Below are 23,172 nucleotides of genomic sequence, written 5' to 3'. Positions count from 1 at the left end.
ATTCACTCCCTCTCCACTATAGAAGAGACAGCTATAACCCGCCTCATACAAGAGGAAACCAAGCTCCAGGGGGCCTAAGGGAGCTCTGTCTAGGGTCATGCATTCTTTCCAAAGAGGGTTCTGGGGTTAATGTATAAAATTTTGCTCCTAAAAAGTTATCATATTAGACTTACTTCCCCTCCAAAAAAAGATTTTTTGTTTTTTGAGACATGGTTTCTCTAGGTAGCCCTGGCTGTCCTGGAACTCATTTTTGTAGACCAGGCTGGCCTTGAACTCAGAGATCCACCTGCCTCAGTCTCCCACTGGGTCATCACCACTTGACTTTTTCTTCTTTATTTTAAGAATTGTGGTTCTTGGAGGCTGGAGAAATGGTTCAGCAGTTGGGAGCATTGTCTGCTCTTCCAGAAGATCCCAGTTCAATTCCCAGAACCCACATGGCAGCTCACTCCTATCTGTAACTCCAGTTCCAGGACTTCTGACACCCTCACACAGATGTATATGCAGGCAGAACACCAACGCACATAAAATACAAATAAACGATGTTTTAAAAAGAAAGAAATGTGGTTCTTACTACAGATTAGTTCCCTTGATTCAACCTGCCTAACCTACCTCTGAAGCTTCCTTCTTCCATTTCAACATGTGACTATACACATATGTGTACATACACACCCCAACATAGAGTGAACCCCAGAGCTGAAGAGAGTAGAGGGATGCCAGCACACTGGGTTGAAATGAGCTGTCTGAGATTGTAGCATTCCAGCCTTAAGGGGCCTGCAGGACCCAGGAATCAAACTGCCCAGCCATAGGAGGTCCACCATCTCCTATTCTCCCACTGTGAAGAAAAAGAACCCTGGAGGTCCCAAGTTCCTTCTCTAGGTCTTCAGGCTTCCCTCCCAGAACAGCCTGGTACCTGCTCCCTGCTCCCTGCTCCCCTGGTACAACAGGACAAGGGTCCAAACAGAGGAAAGCAGCATCAATGCCTGGTGAGGCCCTGGAGCCAGGTCCAGGTAGACCTGTGCTCAGAGAAGAGAAACTGATGCAGTCCCCCTGCATCCACTAAGAGAAGCCAGGGATGGCACACAGAGGCCAGTCTCAGCCACTGACCAGCCAGGAACACCTCCTAACTGAGGAGACCTAGAGTCTGGTGCTCTCTCCTCTTCTCCCCTCCCCACTTCCTACAACCACATCTTCTCCTTGTTTGTTTCTGGTACACAGTGATACCATGATGACCACTTTCTAATCTGCTACAGAAAATTTAATTCGCTGAGATTTGGAATGTCTGTGGGGATAGAAAGGGGGAGGCACAACAGCGAGTGAGAATATGGATATTATAGGGGCCCAAAGCCCCGAAATCTGTGCCAGCTCAATCAGTAGGTCCTCCTCAGTAAAAGATCCTGGCCTGAGCTGGTCAGCATGAGATGCAGGGATTAAAAAAAATGTTTCGGGCCACAGGTTATAGGTGCATGCTTAACTGTAATCCCAGCACTCAGGAAGATGGGGCAAGTTTAAGGTCAACCTAGGCTACATATTAAGACCCTGTCCTCCTGTCTGAAACAAAACAAAGACCCTGGCCTAAAACAAAGCCTAAAACAGAAAGAAACCTGCTGACTACGGTGCCTAATCTCAGCTCTCGAGAGACAGAGACAGGTGGATCTCTGTGAGCTCAATGAGACAATTAATTGATAAAGGTTCTTCCTACCATGTCTGACAAACACACACTAAAATAACATGTATGTTTTTAAAAATTATTCCTTTGGGCTCAGTGTTTTTTAAAACACTTGCTATGTGAGCCTAGTGACCTGAGCTCAGCACCTGGATTCCAGAATGGAAGGAGAGAACTAACTCCTACAGGCCGACCTCCACATGTGTGTTTTGGTATGTATGCTCAAACACCTCTCTCTCTCTCTCTCTCTCTCTCTCTCTCTCTCTCTCTCTCTCTCTCTCTCTCTCTCTCACACACACACACACACACACACACACACATACACACTAATAATACTTTTTTAATTGCTCCTTTGGATTGGGCTTGAAGAAAAGACATACTCTCATGAGAAAATTGGGAGCACTCAATAAGATGTCCCATGATTCTGTACACCAAACTGGTGTCTGGGAAGTCCACATTGATTCTGAGAAGCCATGACACCCTTGGTGCCTGCTCTTGCTGAGGAATTGGCCAGGCAAAGCAGCAGGGTCTTCTAGGTAGCAGGATAAACATTCAAAGGAGCAGGAACCCACATGCAAATGCACTCATGCACATACATACACACACACACACACACACACACACACACACACACACACACACGAACACATACATGGGGAGAACAGGCAAGAAGAGAAATGAGAGCTAAAACCTTTGTAAACAGGAAGTAGATAGGCAAGCACACTCAAGAGAGCCAAACCCTGAGTTTAGAAGCCGTAGAAATGGAGAACTAAAGGAAAGGAAGGTTAAAAGGGCTTTTAAACCAGAATTTGGTTTAAAACCAGAATTCTGGGCCTTGTGCACACACACCTGTAATCCCAGCACTCAGGAGGCCGGGGCAACAAGAATCCAGTTTGATGCCAGTCTAGACCACAGTTAAGACCCTGTCCTAAAACAAAGCCAAATAAACAAGAACCTGCTGAGTGTGGTGGCGCCCGCCTTTAATCCCACCGCTCGGGAGGCAGAGACGGGCAGATCTCTGTGAACTCAAGACCATCTGGTCTATATAGAGATTCTGGGCCAGCTGGAGATACTTAGTGAGACCCTGTCTTAAAAAGCAGCAACAGCAACAAACAGACACGGTAGCTCATACCTACAATCCCGGGTTCTGGGAAGACAGATTGGTGGAAGGGATAAATGACTGTATTTTGATAAATACCTTTTAGTATAATTTGAAACCTTAGAATATGTACATGTATTGATTTGATACAATAAAATTTAATTTTCTTTGAGACAGGTGTCATGCATGCCAAGGTGGCTTAAAACTGGCTGTGTAACAGAAGATGACCTTGAACCCACGATCCTCCTGCCTCCCCTGCAGAGTGCTGGGATCACAGGAAAGCCCACCATTGATTTACACAGAGCTGCAGGACAACTCCACAGGCTCAGCATGCCGGGCATGCGCTCTACCAACTGAACTACATCCCAGTTCCCGATTTTCTCCAAATAGAATTAAAGACGCTCTACAGAAAGCGGCATATAAGAACATATAGAGTGAGGTTATTTTTCTTCTCTTCTTTTTTTTTTGTTTGTTTGTTTTTTAAGATAGGATTTCTCTGTGTAACAGCCCTGGCTATCTCCTAGAACTTACTTTATAAACCAGGCTGGCTTTGAACTCACAGAGATCCACCTGCCTCTGCCTCCTAGATGCTGAGATTAAAGGTGTGTGCCACCACAGCCCAGTGGGAGGTTAGTTTCTAAGGAACCATTGCAGCTGCAGTATCACAGAGTGCCGCAGAGACTCGGGCGCGGGCAGTGCCGCAGAGTCGCGGGCACGGGCAGTGAGGCAAAGACTCGAGCACGGGCAGTGCCGCAGAGACGCGGGCAGTGCCGCAGAGTCGCGGGCACGGGCAGTGAGGCAAAGACTCGAGCACGGGCAGTGCCGCAGAGACTCGGTCAAGGGCAATGCACAAGGCAAAGCAGCTAGCTCCTCATGACTTGCATGGCTCACCTAGCCTCTTCTAACTTCGTCCTTTGCAAAGCTGGGCTAACAATAGCGCTTACTTCACAGGGTTTGGAAGAATTCAATTGCAACACACCACGTCATACAAAGATAAAGGCTACAGGGGAGGGACAGTGGGTGTCTCTCTAGCAAATGTGGACAGTCCTGGTCAATGGGACAACTACCCATGAAAAAATCAATCCCAAAGAAGCTGTTTAGCTGGCTGGGCTAAACAAATCCACCCCCAAGATCTGGAAATGTGACAGCTGGAAACCACCCAAGCCCTTGACTAACTGAAGGAAAACAAAAGAAAGGGGGTGGGGGAGCTGTCTTGGAGGTGTGTGAGTCTGGGCCCTTAGAAATGGTGAGCACAGCTGCCAGTAATATCCTGTAGGCCTTGAGACAGGTCAGGATGGAGCAGAGGGAAGCTGTACCGGGAGGCGCGGGAAAGGAACAATGCCTGGAGCCAGGATCCCAGCACTCTTAACCGGGGCTTCCACGGTGCACCACTGGGCGTCCTATTTAAAACCCGCAGGAAACTCAGCAGAAAGTGAAGAGTCTTGATTCCCAACACTTGTGTGTACTCACGGTGTGCCGAATGCTAGTCCAGTGGCTAGGCAGATATTAACTCCCCCAGGCTCACAATGCTGTGCCGCTTAATAGCAACCTGCCCAGCACCATATCCTGGGAAGGCTGAGTCGGGATTCCAAGCCAGGCAGTTTGCCTCCAGGGTCTATGGTTGTAATAACTATGATTTACTGTCTCTCCGGCTAGGTACCCCAAGGGGGCTGTTCAATGGATGGCTTCAAAGATCAATCACCAACCGTGAATATACTTGAAGAAGAAGAAACTTGGCTGAGCACAGTTGGGGGTTTGTTGCCTTTACTATCTTCTGGGGACAGGGTCCCATGTAGCCTACCCTGATCTCAAACTCATTATGTAGTTGAGAATGACTTTAAAAATCTGCCCTTCTTGTCCTCCCAAGTGCTGGGATTACAGGCACAAACTACTGTTCCAGATTCATGTGGTGCCAAGGGTAAAACCTAGGGCTTCATGTACGCTAGTGAGCACTCTACCACCTGACCAACTGAGCCACATTCTATACACACCCACACCCACACACACATACACACACATACACACACACACACACACACACACACACACACACGGTTCCAGAAGAAAACACAGTGACCAGCCCACACACAGCGTTTAACCAGGGGAGGGGGGAACTAAAGTCAGTGCACTCAGTTTGGTACGTACAACCTACACCCCCCTCCATGCCCATTCCATCCTCCTGGGACCCTGCTCCATGCAGGAACCCTGGCAGGGGCCGCATCAATAGCTTCATTACCTGTGACAATGCAGGTGAACCTGACGTCACTGTCTTCGGACACAGCCCGGGACTTGAGTGTGGTCTCAAATAGAGGCTGGGTCTCTTCTGTGAGCTGGGCAATGATGGAGCAGAAAGTGCTCCTAGAAAAAACAAAAGCCAATTAGAGAAGCCCTCCCTACAGACTATCTTCCGGCCTTGCCTTGCCCAAGTGTAAGCCTTACCATGTTTGGCAGATATCCTGCGGCCAAAAATCCTGGGCGGACCTGAGCAAGTCTTTACTCAAGAGCATCTGGGCTTCCTGGCCAGGTTGGGGGCGGGTACTAAGAGATTGAATGTGATCTCGACCCAGGGCCATTACAATAGGCAAGAGGCTGACAACAGACCAGGCTCCTGAGCACAGCAGACTGCCATCCTCCATATCCCCATCAAATCCTTACTGGGGGATGATAGGGCTTCACCCTCCATTTTCCTCTTCAGGGATTGGTATGTGGGAGAGATACACACGTAGATATGTCAAGTCTAGCATAGCACAGCATGCCAAAGAGGGAAAAGCCAGCCAGCCCTCAAGGATTCAGAGATCCTGAAGGCATGGAACTATGTATATCCCAGAGCTCGGGTTCAAAAGAAAGCACCAGCATTTGTGAGTGCAGGCCATGGTAGGTGAAGAATGAGCCGGCAATGCCAGCAGCCTTGGCCCTTAAGGGGACTCTATTTTATGGGCCATCAGATGAATTTTGATGCCACACAGAGCTATGGGGTGGTACTAGCAAGCTAGCCATGGCTCCTCTGCTCCTCTTAGGGACACCACGTGCTGAAGCAAGGCTGGTGGCTGTATAGGACCACCAAGCCACAAACTGACTCCTGGACAAGCCAGAACTCTTGGTTCCCCTGTGACAAAGTCCCTCTTGCAGAATCTGTAGTCTTATAACGTCTACCCCAAACTCACCAACAATCCTCAGGGCTCACAGTCACTCCCTCCTGGGCGCAGGAAGCAAACTTTGGTGCCAAACCCTTTCATGGGCCAGCAAAGACAGTGCATTCCCAGGCGTGCAGCTCAACCACATAGCCAGGTTGTGTGGTGCACAAGCTGTGCCCAGCCCTCCTCCCCTCTCTGGGCACACACCCTTTGTGAGCAGCAGTGGGGGGACCGTGAAGGAGAAAGTCAACTGAAGCAGAAGGAACCATAGGGAAAGGCAGGTCATGCCAAGTTGCCTTTCTCTGGACCTCAGAGGAAGGTGTTGACCCCAAGAGCCATATTCACCTGCCCGTGACTGTTTAATAGGTATAAGTGGGAGTGTGTGGGATGCAGAGGGGGTAACCCTACATACTCTGCTGGGAGAAGGCTCCATGTTCAACGTGTCTTTTCCGTAAACATTACTCTGCACTTGAGTTCTACGAGAAAGTTTGAATCCCCAGAAGTGTTTTGAATCACGTAAGACTTCTGGATTGAAGGTGTCTAGGAATGCAAACATGCAGGCATTGGAGAGCTAGCAGGAGCCTTCCCTCTAATGCCCACCCAGGATGGGGATCTCCCTCTCATCCACCTGAACACTGAACCAAGCCTGCAAGGTGCATCCGGCAGCATCCAGCAGCATCCGGCAGCATCCGGCAGCATCCTCTCACTGAGTAATCGATTGTCGAATAGAACTAGCACCATTCCTTCCCCTTTAAGTCATTCAGAAATAGAGACCCTTGTGGGGCCTAGGCTTCAAGTCCCTGAACACTTAGAATACAATGTCTGGAAAGGTTTCTTTTTCCAGACAACGTGTTGCTATGTAGTCTAGAACTTGTGATTGACCTGTTTCAGCCTTCCAAGTAGCTGTGATTGACGACCCAGAAAATGTCTCAAATATTTTTTCCCTTTCTTTTTCCTCCTCCTCTTTCTCTTCTTCTTCTTCCTTTTTAAGACAGGATTTTTTTTTTTATGTGATCCTGGCTGTCCTGGAACTCAATATGTAAACCAGGCTGGCCTCAAACTCTCAGAGATCCCCCTGCCTCTGTCTCCCAAGTGCTGGGATTAGAGACGTGCACCACTGCACCCTATCTGAAAATGTTTCTTGTTCCTATCATATAATAGCAACTTCTGACTTGGACTTTCTAGAAAGTTCTATGCCAAATATAGCCCCAACTGCTGTTAATCCTCGTTGCATTACATAACTTGTTTTTGGCTTTTGCTTGTTGTTTGGAGCAGACTTGAGGTTCTATCTTATTAAATTTATGTATCTCCTTTGTGATATATATATATATATATATATATATATATATATAGAGAGAGAGAGAGAGAGAGAGAGAGAGTGTGAAAGAAAGAATGGAGGAATGAGAGACAGAAACTGTGTGTGTGTGCATATGTGTTTGTGTGTGCATATTTGTGTTTGTGTGCGCATATGTGTGTGCATACACGTATGTTTGCATGTTTGTTTGTACGTGTGCATGAATATGCATACATTTGTGTGTGCACTTGCGTGTACACGTGCACATGCGATTGGGGCCCAAATGCACCACTGCAGACACATGGCGTTCAGAGCACAGCTTGCACTTCTTTTCCCTTCCACTTTTGCGTGGGTTCTAGAGACTGAGCAACAAGGAAGTGCCCTGCCTGCTGAGGCATCTTTCTACTCTGTCCTATTCTCTGGGAATTTTTGGTTTGTTTGTTGAGACAGTGTCTCGGTGCATAGCTCTGACTGACCTGGGACTTTTTATATAGACCAAACTGGGACAGGGGAAGTCACTCAACACTTCTGTGTTCTGGTGACCATCATACAGCTTCTGGTTGCCACAGCTTTCTGTCCCTGTCCTCCACTCTGGTGGGCTAGACTCCTGGTTATCCTATCCAGGCACCCAAGAAACCAGGAAATACACACACATCTGGTAATGGTCTTTCCAACCACTTCCAAGTTCGTCCAACTCCATGATTTTTTTATGTATTTTTTGTTTGTTTTTGATTTTGATTTTTGAGTTTCTCTGTAGCTTTGTAGCCTGTCCCGGAACTAGCTCTTGTAGACCAGGCTGGCCTTGAACTCACAGAGACCTGCCTGTTTCTGCCTCCTGATTAAAGGCATGCACCACCACTGCCTGATTTCCTTGGTTTTTTAATGGTATCATGGGCTCCTAAGAATCTTGGAGAATCCCAGAATCAAGGTTTCCATGATGTTCAAAGGAACCTAACCCTGCCTTGGGTGTGCTATTGCCCTCCCTCTGAACATCCCCAGGTCCTCTCTCGTGGCACTTCCACACATCATTCTGTATCACCTGGGCTCCCCTCACTTCCTCCCAGACCAAAGTTTCCTTGGTGTTCATTCCCATCAAGGACCAAGCATACCCTAAGAATTAACTAATCGGGCCTGAAGACATGATGAACAGAAATCAGTTGGCTAGTCAAAAATCTTCCTCTGTGTGAAAAAACAAAAACAAAAAATAAATGATAACAACAACAACAAAAAACCCTATGGATAACTCTGCCCAGACCTCCCAGTCTGGGATGGGGCCCAGGAGGTGAGAGGTAGCCAGGAAACAGTCCCACTCTGATGGAAACAGTCCGTTCAGCCAGCACTAGGGAGCTGTCCCCAAGCTGGCAGATGAAAGGGCAGCTTTGCAGCCCGCAAGCCTTGACCACAGACTTGCTCAGGTGCTGAGCTGGCTCCAGTCAGAGGATACACAGGACAGTACGGTGGTCTTCTTTGATCTCACAGAGTTCTGAGTCTCTGAGGGTGGGGCTGAGTCAATGGGAAGGAAAATTCAAAGGAAGAAAAGGTAGCAGGTGAAGTTACAGGATGGCAGGGAAAAAAAAAACTGTAAAAAGCAGGGCCACTATTACAGGAAGATGGATAAGGCATCATGTGGCTCCTGTGGCTGGTGGCTGCTCGCGTGTCCCCAGCGGTGTCTGTTCCAAAGGCTATCAGTGCAAGCATCTCAGCAGCTTTTCCCCACATCTTTGCTCCTGAGTCCAGGTCCATGCAAACATCACTTCTGGTCCCTGTAAGACCCATGCCCAGGTGAGTACCCTCTTTCACCCTCCCCATCATCCCATGCAGCCTGGTTAGTGGACAAGCAGTCACCCTGCGGCCTCTCGAGGCCTCTCAAAAGCAGTCGGAGAATGTAATGCAGTGTGCGTTTACCTTCCAGAGCTGGGGTGAGACAACCGGTTGCTTGATAAGCTAAGCAAAAACAGTAAACGGAATCATTAGGCCCAAAAGCAAGGAGAGGGGGTAAAATCAACAACAGTCCCAAAGTATTAATCAGCCACCATCTGAAGCCCAGAGGCTTTTCTATTAAAAGGAACCAGCTGTCTTAGTTGGCCACTCCCGTTAGCAGCAAGCGGCCTCACCACTGGACAGCAATGTGTCTGAAACCAAGAGCTCATTAAGTGCAGCTGAGTCCAGGAAATCAGGCAGGATGGAGGTCCCTGGGGATTGTGCTTTGGGAGAAAGGTGTACTTCGGACATAAGTCTCTTTCCCCAGAGGGAGGCCTATGCCTGTTCCCCCCGCCCAAGCCTACCAGCCTGTGGGTAGCTGCTGCTTCAGGCCTTGCCTTTGAGGGAGAGCGGCCTCATTCCTGGAAATCCCCACGCAGGATTGGAGGAGACAGGTGGCTTGGAGAACGCCCACCATTAATATGTTAAAGTATGGTTAAAGAGCAAGGCAAACCAGCTGGGAGAGCAAAGAGGAGGAAGACAAAGCAGTTAATTCGGCAGGAGCTAGAGACACCCAGCTCCCTCGGTCCAGCATCACGTCCTCTTTAGAGTCACAGAAGAGGGCTTCATTCTCCGTTGGGGAGTGAGGCCCATAATGCAGTGAAGCACCAGTCCTTTAGTGTTGAGCTGACTTTGACCTCTTTGGCATCTTTGGGAGGTGGCAAGGGCCGTCCCCCCAATTACACACCCCTTCACTTCACCCTTCTTTATGGTGCACTAAGGCTGCTCAGGGGCACTCAGGGAAGCTCATTTCCATCTCTTGATAACCCGCCCTTCTCTTTCCTGGCACCTGGGTTATTTGGATGCCACCAGCATCCTTCCAAACTGTTGAACTCTTCCTTGTCCTTTACTCTAACACTCTAGCCTGGCTGTGCTTTGATCTGTTTCCTGGCGATTCCACACTCAACAGCTCCCCGCCCCCTTTATCTCCTGATCCTCTCACAGGCTGTTGTTTGAGTTTGGTTTTGTTACCCTGTTTGCTTGTTTGGTTGATTTTGGGGGGGACGAGGTCTGATGTAACCCACCCAGGCTGGCTTCAAACTTCCTGGGTAGCCAAAAGTGGTTTTGAATTCATAGTGATCCTCAGCCTCCCAAGTACTAGAATTACAGGCATACGCCATCATACGTGACTTCACACACTGCTGTGTAGAAAATACTGCATTAAACCTACCGCCTGTCCGGACTCAACTCATGCCAACAGTTAAGGCTCTCTTGGGTTTTTTTTTTAATATTTATTTATTTATTATGTATACAATATTCTGTCTGTGTGTATGCCTGTAGGCCAGAAGAGAGCACCAGATCTCATTACAGATGATTGTGAGCCACCATGTGGTTGCTGGGAATTGAACTAAGGACCTTTGGAAGAGCAGGCAATGCTCTTAACCTCTGAGCCATCTCTCCAGCCCTCTCTCAGCTTTTCTGTAGCTTTGGAGCCTTTCCTGGAACTAGATCTTGTAGAGCAGAGCTGGCCTCGAACTCACAGAGATCCACCTGCCTCTGTCTCCCGAGTGCTGGGATTAAAGGTGCCCAGCCTCTCTCCGGACTTCTTTTTTTTTTTAAGATTTAGTTATTTATTAACTATACAGTGATTTGCCTGCCTGTAGGCCAGAAGAGAGCACCAGATCTCATTACAGATGGTTGTGAGCCACCATGTGGTTGCTGGGAATTGAACTCAGGACCTTTGGAAGAGCAAGCAGTGCTCTTAACCTCTGAGCCATCTCTCCAGCCCCTCTCCGGACTTCTTACAGTCCCTTCCAACACTCAGGTTCTACAGCAGCCAAGGCCCTCCATTCATGGCCACAGCCAAGACCTCCACTTCTCTCCTTCCTTCTGCTCGGCTAAGCCCCGTCCACACAGCCATTTCGCAGGTCTTTTTGTAGCTTCTGTGGCTCTTCAGGTAGTGCGAGGTGTACGATGGGTCATCATGGCTGTTCTTACGAGAGGAGAAGGAGGTGGAGGAGGAGGAAAGGGAAGCATTTCCAGGAGGAAGGGTCCTGCCCTCTCCCCCCAGGCAGCTGCTTCAGAAGAGTCAGGCAAAGGGTACACACCGCAGGTGCCTTTGCTGAGAGTCTTAAAACTCCTCTGGAGGCTGCGTGGGCACTGGCAACCCTATCCTTTCCCGACCGCGAACTGCCTTTGTCTGTCTCCTTGGGGTTGAGAGGTTTCCCCTTGAGCCTGGACCTCCTCCCTAGGAGGAGGCATTGGGCCAGTTTTTCTAATTTACAACGGAAAATGACAGGTTCCACCTCCACGTGGGCAAGAGACAGTGTGTCCTCCCCAGGCCTCTCGGGCTGTTTGTGAAGTTTTGTTTCCTGGCCCCATTGTCTCTCCGCCTCACCTTACATGTGTGCTTGTGAAGATTTTTCTTTTTTAAGGTTTTATTTTTATTATTTTAAAACTGTCTGCACATGTGTGTGTCTGTGAGAGTCCCAGTGCCCTATGAGGGCAGCGGCATCAGATCCCCTAGAGCCTGAGTTACAGGTGGTGGTGAGCTGCCCAGGGTTAGTTCCGGGAACCGAGACTAGATCCTCTGAAAGAGCAGAGGACGCTCTTAACTGCTGAGTATTCGCGCCAGCCTGATTTATATTGTTTTTAATTGTGTGTATGGGGTGAGGAGGATGTGTGGATGTGTATGGATGCCATCAGAGGCCAGAAGATGGCATCGGATCCCATGAGCTGCCGTGACAGTTGTGGGTGGCCCAGCTTGGATCGTGGGAACCAAATCCTGTGTTTTCTGGAAAAGCGGTAAGTTCTCTTAACTGCTGAGCCATCTCTCCAGCCCCTTACCTTACATGTTAATCAGACCAGAAGAACCTGGTCCTCAAAATGCAGAAGATCTGTTGGGGCCTAGCTGATTGGCTAATCCTAGCAGAGGAGTTTCTGGGGGTGGGGGGCAGGAAGGGTCAGGGACATCTAATGTTGGAGCTGAAGGACCTTAGAGTTCTTGTCATGCTCCCTTTGCAAAATAGGAATTCGGGGCCCAGAAAGCAAAGTTCTTCTCCTCATAAAGGGGCAAACAAACCTGGAAGAACTAGGGCTCGCATGGACGCTGGGGGCCTCCCATGGCTCTGCTTCTCATCTATTATGAGACATAGAAGGCCTCTTGAAAATTCTAGACCAATGCCTTAGTTTCCCTAACACTCTAGACAACCTGCCTTACCCAAGAGGGGCGGCAGAGGTTGTTTCGAAATGATCTGTAGAGATATTAGAGCCCTTCTGCTCCTACGAGGCCACCAGGATCAGGGCCTTCACAAAACAAGAGGCCAGGGGCTTGAGAACTTCTGAGTACCACACAAAAGTCAGTCAGTCCTTACTGTTTACTCTCCACTCCAATTCTTTAAAGTACTCCAGCCAATCCGCATCCTACCTTCCTAGAGGATGAGCAGAGATTGGCTATCAGACAGGACAGCCGACCGGGACTATCTTCTTCTGACCTCAGTGAGCGGTAAAATAACCTTGAACTGACGTGAGACTAATCCCAACCCTCTGGAAGCAGAGGCAGGAAGATCTCTGTGAGTTCGAGGCCAGCCTGGTCTACAGGATGAGTTCCAGGACAGCCAGCGCTACACAGAAAAACTCTTGTCTCAAAAATATTCAAAAAACAAAGAAACAAAACAAAAGCCCTGCAGCAGATCTACAGAAAGGCGGACCCGGAATATTCTGGATCCAAACTGAGTGAGGGCAGAACTTGCCTCTCAGCCAGGACCCAGGCATGGTCAGGGCTCAGCTGGGCTGGAGATGAATGCAGCTAGCGGTCCTCAAGCGACCCCTTTTCTCTTTGTTTCTTGGGCTCCCTCCACCCCCACAGGCAGTCATCTGAGGGGCAGCAGAGCGCACAGATTCCTCCAACAGAAGTCAGACCTTCCCACAGCCCTGGGAACTGTCCCTCCACCCACCCCAGTTCAGCCCCCTTCACAATCTTTTTTCTTTTTCTTTTTCTTCTTCCAATGAGCTCTTCCAGAAGCTAAAAAAACCTGGCTGCTCTTGTCAGGACCCATGGGGGATGGGGGCGGGAGGGTCGTCTGCAGCCAGTTGGCAGAAGGTGAAAAAGTACAGGCTAAAGTGTCCCAAGTCCAAGGCTAGAAAAGCCCCTCTCCCGCTGCTCCTGTCCGGAGCCTTCAAATACCCAACAAGAACAGCCCTGCTAACAGCATCGCCATTAAGGTCCGAGGACTCAAGCCAGACAAGCCTTTCTTACTTCCAGCCCTCCGCCTGGCACACTATAAAACTGTCTAACACAAGCTCTGCCAGGAAACAGCCCCGTGCCCAAGCCTCCAGCCTTGTTCCTAGGAGCCCAGATCCTGAACCCCCTCCGCTCTGCCCGGCTTTCAAACCATCCTTTCTTCCCTTCCTCCCCTGCTACATCTTCTTCTCCTTCTTCCACTGGTATTGACAAAAGCCAGACACAGAAAGCAGCAATGCCCAGATAAGTCACCGCGACATGGGAGATAAACGTGGGGCACTCACTAGGGAGGTGGCTTCACTAAGGACTACAATAAATGTCCATGTTTCAATGCAATGTTCCACAGAGCCAATAACTGGGGAAAGGGTGCCCCACCACAACCCCCCAGCAGCCCAGAAGCCTGTCTGAGTCTGACTGGGTCACTAACACCAGCCCTCAGCCCTGCCCCAAACATGTGACACCGTTTGCAGAGTTTTATGCAGAAACAGGTTCCGGTTACAGTTGAACTTTTCCAACTCCAAGGTCAATAGGACTCAGCCCATCCAAGAGGAAGCACCCAGGGCTTTTCCTGAATGTCATTGGTGCCCTTTTTTGTTTGCTTTTGGGAGCAAACGCCTAACAGCAGTGGCTCAGAGAAGCAACTTCTGCACAACACACAAACCAAACTCTGTGGTAAGGAGTAACGCCTATTCCAAGCGCCACCACTGTCCCATTTCCCTTTGGAAAATGGACTCAAGAGTCGAGGGAAGCTGGGCTGCCCACAGAGGGCAGGAAGTTTGTCTGTGGGGGCAATGCCCCCTTTTTTTTTTTTTTTTTTTTTTTTGAGTGTCTGCATCTTTGAGAGTCTTTGCAGAAACTTGCCTATTGTCTGTGTGTCCTTGTATCTAGGAATAACATAGCTCCTAAAACAAAGTCTTCCAACTTCTTTAACTCCAAGAAGGCCAATGAAGAGCTCAATCAGCCCCACCCCTCCTGAGGCACCTCAACCCCCCACCGGTCTTGAGACTGGGCAAGAGCGATTGACTCCTTCGGAGCTTCAAGCCTAGATCCCTCCCTGGTTTCCCAGACAGGGCCACCGCCACCTCCTGGCACCCCTTCCTCTCAGCTAGACACAGTACAGTGCTGGAAGGCCAAAGTCCTGGGCCCGAAGGAGGAACTTGAGTTATCCCACCGCTGTCTGGCTCTCACGCTAAGCTAAACAGCCTTCACTGGTTCCCCCAGCACCCACCCACCAGCAGCTTCCCCTCCTGTGAAGCAGAGGAATTTCAGCCACTCTGGATCTCCTTATCAGTAACTGTGGAATTCAGCCCTGGGAGTAGCCCGGTGTGGGGGTGAGGGAGGTGAAAAGGCCTTTAGGCCCCTGTAAAATCTCCTCAAATTCTCTTTTGGGCAGCACATTTGAGGCACAAGGGATCTCAAGGGGTCAAAAAGAGTATCATGAGGGTCCCTTCTGTGGCCTGGTTCTGTCCCCAGACCTCAGGGCCTTCGAGTTGAGAAAGCTCGAGGGCACGGGCCTCGCCCCAGGCCTCCAGAGTTTGGGGCGCTTCTGAGAGCCTGGCCACACCCGGCCACCACCCAAGGGGCAGATCGGGCCCTCGGCGACCCAGGGCCCAGGCGACTCACCTAGTCTCCGGCCGCACGCTGAGCAGATAGCTGCGACTAGTCGGGCCGGGCGTCCACACCGGCCCGTCGTCTTCGCCATCGCCACCCGCCCCTGCCCGTCCACCCAGGCCCCAGCCCCGGCCCACGGCCCTCCGCGACCCCATGGCACCGCTGCCCCTGCCTCCAGCCCCGGCTCCTGCCCGACGCTGACGCGCGCCCCTATTTATAGCCCAAGGCTGCTGTCACCTGCTGCTGTCCCTCCCCCGGACCAGCGCGGCTCCTCAGCCTGACCCTAGGGCCAGGGAGGCCTGCAGAGAAGCGCTGCGAATGCCAGCCCTGAAGCAGAAAGAAAGGGTGCCTAGAACCCCGGTCTCCCCACAACCTTTTTCTGGCTCCCTTCCCGTTTTCAAAGAAGCCTGTAAAAAGAAAGAGGGCAGCAAAGAGGCTCAAGGAAAGGGGAGTTTGAGAGAGATCCTGAAAGGGCCCCACCACCTCCACCTGGCCAGCAGCCTTTAGGCCAACACTTAGACAAACTCTGTCACCTCTATCGCGGACCCCCCTCTGTCCAAAGGAGCCCAAGATTCCTGGGTACACATTCAGTGTCTTCCCAGAACCGCTACCAGTATCTAGCGTATGTTAGCGTCTCAACAAAGGCTTCGAGAATAACCCAACCTCTTCCATCCCTGCAGGCTTAATTTCCTAAGATCGGAAGGGGGAAATGGGCCAAGTCCTAACGCCTAGAAAAATGATTACATTCTTCAGCATTTCCAGAACAAGCTGCTAAGCGCTGCCTAAACCGGGTGCTTACTTTTTGGGAGCGATTTATCTGTTCTTTCAGTGGATTTATCTGTTCCTTCAGTGGATTTATCTGTTCCTTCCACATCCCTGCACCTAGAAACAGCCTGCTCTAAGTGACAGAAAGTGGGAGTGACCAGTGCAATCCCTCTGCTTTCTGGTTGGATTCCTACCCCACTGTTTGGAAATGGCCTTCCCCCCACAGTCTGGCGACTATCTTTCTCCTCTTCTGGCCTCAGCCCACCGGAGTCTGACTCAGCCAGACCATTCCCGGTGATCTCCTGACCACAGACCCAACCTGTGCCAATTAAAGGTCTTCAAAATATTCTTTTATTGTCTCTCTCAGCCCTGGCTTCAAGGCTAGTGCTGGGACTATAGGTGTGTGCAATCATTCCTGATTTACCAAGATTATTTTTTAAATTTATTTAATTTTATTTTATATGCATTGGTGTGAGGGTGTTAGATCCCCTAGAACTGGAGTTACAGACAGCTGTGAGATGCCATATGGGTGCTAGGAATTGACCCCAGCTCTTCTGGAAGAGCAGCCAGTGTTCTTAACCACTGAGCCATCTCTCCAGCCCCAAAACATCCTTAAAAAAAAAGTATTGCAGTTTATTTAGTGTGTGAGCTGCATGTGCATACACTTGTGCACCAAGGTGTACAGAGGACACACAGACACTTCCCTGGGAGAGGAAGACAGAGAGGTCAGAGTGGAGAGACAGCTCGGTGTTTAAGAGGATGCTTTGCTCTTGCAGAGGACCCAAGTTCAATTCCCAGAACCCACATCAGGCAGCTCAGAGCTGCCTGGATGCAGCTTGCCTCCTCGGGCACCCATGTTCACACACACACACACACACACACACACACACACACACACACACACACACACACAAGGAGGGCGAGGAGGATGAAGAAAAGGTCTATCTCTCCTAGATTCCAGTGACAAATCAAGGAACAACCTGAATCCAGTTTTTGGAGCTTGGCATCCACTCACGTTTTCCTCCTCTAACTCTTCCACACATGACCCCGTGAAGTTGGGTGTGGTGGCCCATGTCTGTCATCTCAGCACTTGGAGGACTGCCATGAATCACTCGGCTATACAGTGAGTTCCAGGATAGCCTAAACTAAAATGTGAAACTGTGTCTTAAAAACAACAACAAAAAGGTGGAAAAGCCCAGGCTTCAGATGGGCCTGGGATGGGGCAGCAGCAGGTGTCTGTCAGGGTGAAGAGAGACAGTGGGCCAGGGGATGGATCAGAGACAAGGCTTTCAAGGGGAAACAAACAAGGAACAAGAAATTGGAGGAGCCAAAGGCAAAAGCTGTGGGGGTGCACCTCCTGCCACAGGAGGGTTTCAGAAATCTGGCAAGAGGGCTGGAGAAATGATTCAGCAGTTAAGGGCTTTGACTGTTCTTCCAGAGGACCCAGGTTCACTTCCCAGCACCCACACAGTGGCTCACAGCCATCTACAACTCTAGTTCCAAGGAATCTGATGCCCTCTCTTCTGGACTCCATGAGTACCAGGCATGAGCTTAGTGCACATACACACACGCAGACAAAACACCAATAAACATAAAATTAGAAATGTAATTCATTGAAAAAATAATCTCTGGGGCTGGAGAGATGGCTCAGCAGCTAAGAGCACTGACTGCTCTTCCAGAGGACCCAGGTTCAATTCCCAGCACCCACATGGCAGCTCATAACTGTCTGTAACTCCAGTTCAAGGGAACCCAACACCCTCATACAGACAGACATGCATGCAGGCAAAACTCCAATGCACATGAAATAAAGATAAATACATTTTTATTTTTATTTTTTATTAAGATTTATTTATTTTATGTATGAGTGCTCTATCGACTTCAGGCCAGAAGTGGGCATCAGATCCCACTATAGACGGTTGTGAGCCATCATGTGGTTGTTGGGAATCGAACACAGGACCTCTAGAAGAGCAGCCAATGCTCTTAATTGCTGAGCCATCTCTCCAGCCACTACATTTTTAAAAAGAAGAAGAAATCTGGCCAAAAGCAAGCTGTGGTTGAGATAACGCAACTCTTTCCCATTCCTGTTTAAAATCTGGACTCTTTGTCATAGCACCTTTTGCCAACTGGAACAAAGTGTTGTCTTAGAACTGCCATCCAGTATAACAAACATTTGTGAATAACAATAATTAAAAACAGAAATAAAGAGAGGTTCGAACCTTCCCCTTTGCCTTCCTCACTCCCATTGGTCAATTGCTCCCTGTTCCTTCAAAGCCCGGGGATCAGGGTGCAGGAAGTGAGATGCTGGTGGCTCATGCCTGCAATTCCAGCATCCAGAGGCCATGGGAAGATGGTTCCAAGCTAGGCGCTAACCTGGGCTACATCCATAGTGAGCCCCTGTCCCAGAAAACAAGGAAAAAAGCTAAGTTGGAGAATGCCCATGAGTTCAAAACCAGCCTGGGCTACACAAGGAGACTAAACAAAAATACCACAGGGCAAAGCAAGGTTACTGGGCAAGAATACCAGCTTTGAAGAACAGACTAGCTGTAACGTCCTGTGTCACAGCCACCTCTGCCCCGGGGTGTGCTGCTGTTGTTCCCTTCCGAGGCTCTCCTCCCTGCAGCCTTAAAGGTTAACAAGTGTTTGCTCCTCCCTGAGATATTTACTCTTCCTTTCACTGCTGAACTTCTCAGAAGAGCCCAGAGGGGACCAGTTTCCTTCTCAAGCTGTGATGGCTTAGCTGACCTGGGTTACAAAGTACATACAGCCTCCTGAACAAGGCCAAAGCCATCCCCTGGCTGTGTTCATCAAGAATGGACAGATGCCAGTGCCTGTGGGCTAACTTGATCTCCTAGAGACCAGAGTTAGTTCCCCAGACAGTGTTGAGGACTGTGGACCCCCAGACCCTGAGTTTCCTGTAACCCCCTGCCTGCTGGAGTAAACAACTTGTTTTGCAGGTGCTCTGAGCACCTGAGACTCTCAAGAGTTCCTGATGGCAGGGGAGTGGTTTCTGGTGGGCTTGCAGCTGGGAGTTCGTTAGGGCATGGCCATTAGTCAAGGAGAGCCTATATAAGCCGCCCTGGAACACAATAAAAGAATTCTTGGCATTACATGTGTGTGTGTGTGTGTGTGTGTGTACACATGCGCATGTGTGTTTCCATCTCCAGCCCCTTGCCTGACTCTCAAACCGTACCGTAGCGCATAGTACATAGAGCAGGCATTGCGCTACAGACAGGAACAGGGGAAAGTGGAGGGAAGACTATTTGGCCACAGCTGTAAGGGAGGAAACTGAGCAGGTTCCAGTCAGGGTTGGCAAGAAGGAAACGGCATCACTAAGTATTCCTTTACCTTGGTCCCCGCCCTGCCATCACTGTGCCTCAGCCCTAGCGAGGCTGTCCCTCCTAGAGGTGCCCAGCCCCTGCATATGTAGTAGCTCCAGGCTGTGAACCACACCCTTCTCATGTACAGCCCGCCTCATAACTCGATTTTAAGGCGGCTCAATTCTGAGACGACAGAAGCCCAACTTCTCTCGTGGTATAAAACCCACATAAAGATGCAGACTACCCATGGGATAGCTTTTTACTGTCTTCGTTTGTTCTTGATACAGGGTCTCACTATGTGGTGACTCTGGATGATGATGATGTGGCTGGCACTTGCAATGTAGACCAGGCTGGCCTCAAACTCAGAGATCTGATGCCTGCCTCTGCCTTCAGAGTGCTGGGGTTAAAAGGTTAAAAGGTATGCACCAACACAACTCTCTCTTGCTCTTAATTTTTTTTTCTTATTTTTTGGTTTCCTGAGACAAGTTTTCTCTAAATATCAGTCCTTGCTGTCCTGGAATTTTCTCTGTAGACCAGGCTGGCCTCAAATTCACAGAGATCCACCTGCCACTGCCTCCCGAGTGCTGGGATTAAAGACAGGCACGTGCCACCGCTGCCCGGCTGCTCTTTTTCTTCTGAGATGTGTGTGGTTCATATGTATACACTTGGTCTTGTGGACATGTAGAAACCAGAGGTCGATGTCTTTCCATGATTACTTTTTGAGGCATGGTCTCTTAATAAACCAGAAGCTCACAGTGCTATACCGGCTGGCCAGTGAGTCCTCAAGATTTTCTAGTTGCTATTCTCCCCAACCCCTGTTCCCTAGCACTGGGTTCACAGGCCTGTACTGCAACATCTAGCTGATAGGTTTTGTTTTGCTTTATTTTTTTTTCCAAGACATGGCCTCTCTACATAACGCTGGCTATCCTGGTCCTCACTCTGTAGACCAGGCTAGCCTTGAACTCGGAGCTCCGAGTGCTGGTATGAAAGGTGTGCATCACCACCACTTGGCAACACCCAGCTGTTTTATGAACTTGGGTTCTCAGGCTTGCACAAGCAGTTTAACCACCATCTCTCCAGCCTGATGTCTCTCTGCTTGATGATATATCCACTCCCCCCAACAGTTCCTTGCTCGAAATGGCTCAGAGAGCCTCCCTGTCATAGGCTCTCTCAACATATCCACCGGGCTACTGCACCTTGGACTACCACACTTCCCGTCAACCTCCCAGAGCAAAGTGGAGTAAAACCAGCAGTAACTTCCCTCTGGCCTGGAGACTTCCTAGATGGTATTTTGTGGTTTTGGCACCCTGTGGACCCATACTGAGGTGACCTTTTCTACAAGCTACGGCACACGCCTGAGTCACAGGTCAGTTGGGATTTCCTAGCTTCCCCTCCGAGCTCTGCAGACTGGTGGCCTGTCTCAGCATCAGCGCTTCATCTTAATGCGTGAACCTCCACACACCTCTTCTTCATTCTCCTCATATTAAAGCCAAGTCCTAGCCCTGAGTTCAACAGGACCCAGATTCTCTGCTGGTCTTTGTATCCATGAGATCTTATTACCCCATAGTGCAGGCTCTCCTTCCTGCAAGCTGATCTGGCCTTGTGTGTGTGTGTGTGTGTGTGTGTGTGTGTGTGTGTGTGTGTGTGGCGGCCCCACGTGGGCCAGACAAGCACTCCAGCTCCGAGCTACATCTCTGGCCTCTTTCTTACCTTTTGTTTTTTGAGACAGGGTCTCACTAAACTATAAGGGCTACCTTGGAACTCATTCTTGGCTTGGCAGACCTTGAACTTTCAATCCTCCTGCCTCAGCCTCTGAGCAGCTGCAATGACAGGCCTGGGCCACTGGACCATGTCGCAGTATCCTTGGATGCTTGTCTGAACTCCCTCCAAGAGCTTAGATAGTAATCAGCTCAGGCAACTGAGCCTCTGTTCCGAGAGGGCGTGGCCTCCAGGTCCTGCCCTTCTGGGATGAGCTAACCAGTCTGGCATTTTCCTCTCCTGGGACTGGAGGCATGGCCACAGCTGTGCTGGACTAAGTGGGTACCAGTGAAAGGATTATGGGTAACAAGAAGGCTCTCTGATTCTAGTTTGATTGGAAGGGGAATTTGGGTCCTCAAAGTAGGGTTACTCAGATAGGAATTCTCTCCATCCTAAATGCTGTGATTGCAAACCAGGGTGCTACACGTGTGTGCGGGCACTTTCCAGAGGTCACAGGGCACAGTTAGTTGGGCCCAGAAAACCAACTCATCTCAACTGAGCCAAGAAAGCCTTCCAACATTGGCATCTCCTTCCAGGGCAAAGGAGCCCTTTCTTCTCTTCCCCAACCCTATCCTGAGGATTGAACCCCAGCTTTGAGAATGCCGGGAAGTGCTCTACACTAAGCTCTGCCCCGCCTTTTCTTTGAACATGAGATAGGGCCTTCTCACACATCTTAACTACCGAGGCTGGCCTAGAGCTTGGTGAGCTTTCTCTCCATGCCCCAAGTAAACAGGATTTCAGGCTTGTGCTACGGAGGCTTCCTGTGGCTTAGCCCTCCCTTGCCTATTCATCTGCATCTTCTCACTCTTTTTAAACTTTGAATGCCTTTCAGTAACAACTGCTATCATTCCTGCCCTCGCAAGGAATGCCAGTAAGGGATCGGGCCACTACCAGCCCCACCCACCTCCTACTCCATTGCTCCCTCCCCCACCACCAGCGTTAGGGGTTGAACCCGGAACCTTGAGCACACCAGGCAAATGTTCTCCCACTGAGCTACACACCAGCACTACCACAACTTCCAGTCCAGGCAGGGCTTGAACTTGCGATCCACCTCCCCATTGCTGGTCAGTATCATCAGGCCTGACCCTTCCACGACTATCTTTCATTGCTACCATCTCTTCACAGTTTTTGAGAGTCTTTCCTATTTAGCTACAGCTGGCCTACAACTCACTATGTAGACCAGGCTGGCCTCAAACTTGCAGAGATCCCCCGACCTCAGCCTCCCAAAACTGGGATCACAGGCGTGTGACACCGTGCCTGATAACTTCTATTTTTCTTTTCGATCAAAGGTCATTGTAGCCCAGGCTGGCCTCCAACTCACTGTGTGGGAAAGTATAGACTTGAACTCCCAATTGTCTTGCCTCTGCCTCCCTGGTGTTAGGATCAAAGTGTGTTTTGGCTCCATTTTAGAATCACAGCCACAGTCCTCTTCAGAGCTGGCCTAGGAAGGAGCTGTGAAAACCCCGCAGGTAGAACTTCGTAGACAGTATCAGTTCTTTACTCCTAGCACTCACTTCGTGAGTTCGAGGCCAGCCTGGTCTACAGAGTGAGTTCCAGGGCAGCCAGGGCTGCACAGAGAAACCCTTTCTCCAAAACCAAACCAACAAGCACATGAGCCACACCCACTTTCAGGGACAGGCGGCAAAGGTGGCTTCGACTTTAGGTCTTGCAGATCAGGACCATGGCTGTCTATGTGACACCACGTCTGTCCTTGAAATCAGCGATACTACAGATCTGTGGCGACTTAGGCACTCAATATTATGGGGCTCCTCTCAGCTGCACTGGCATAAACGACTTTATCATATTTTGTCATCAACTTTCCATATAATCAATAACATTTAGTGACTTGTCATTCTTGCACTAAACACAACTTAAATTTTTAAAAAACCCACTGGGTATGGTGGCTTACACGTGTCATTTGGCACTTGGGAGCCTGAGGCAGATGGGTCTTCATGAGTCTGAGGACAGCCTGGATTAGACAGTGAATTTCAGGTTAGCCTGTGCTAGAGACTGAAACTGTATGCACACATTTTTTTTTGAGACAGAGTCTCATGTATTCAGGATGGCCTGGAACTCACTATGCAGCCCAGGCTGGTCTTTAACTCCCAATCGTCCAGTGTATCCATCTCCCAAGTGCCAAGACTGCAGGTGTGTACCATCAAAAACATATGTGAAGGCCAATACACTATACAATGAACTAGCTCAATCTGGATGCAGGTCCTAAAGTGCCTACATGACAAGGTTTGAAGGTGCCTGAAAATTTATCAACAGACAGAAAAGTCCAATTTGGAAAGGGTTAACAAAAGGCAAAAGTAATAGCAAAGAACTCAGTACATAAAAGCAAAAACCCATTAACAAAACTGAAATA

The 23,172-nt window shown here is 49.6% G+C and overlaps 1 protein-coding gene across 2 annotated transcripts in view; it reads right to left on the bottom strand.

Annotated features, from left to right (window-relative positions):
* The window catches only part of Alpk3 (alpha kinase 3), a 41,784-nt gene extending 26,665 nt beyond the window's left edge, over window positions 1-15,119 (bottom strand). For both annotated transcript variants that reach the window (XM_038314236.1, XM_038314237.1), the window contains exons 1-3: window positions 14,977-15,119; window positions 9,096-9,134; window positions 4,999-5,120 (exon numbers count right to left, since the gene is read on the bottom strand). In XM_038314236.1, the coding sequence (XP_038170164.1) occupies window positions 4,999-5,120; window positions 9,096-9,134; window positions 14,977-15,119 (304 nt within the window). The remainder of the gene's footprint in view (window positions 1-4,998; window positions 5,121-9,095; window positions 9,135-14,976) is intronic.
* Window positions 15,120-23,172: the final 8,053 nt, after the last annotated feature.

Source organism: Arvicola amphibius, chromosome 12 (assembly GCF_903992535.2).
Source record: "Arvicola amphibius chromosome 12, mArvAmp1.2, whole genome shotgun sequence".
Taxonomy (NCBI): domain Eukaryota; kingdom Metazoa; phylum Chordata; class Mammalia; order Rodentia; family Cricetidae; genus Arvicola; species Arvicola amphibius.
The sequence above is the reverse complement of the archived record's forward strand: the minus strand, read 5'-3'. Positions and strand labels throughout refer to the sequence as shown.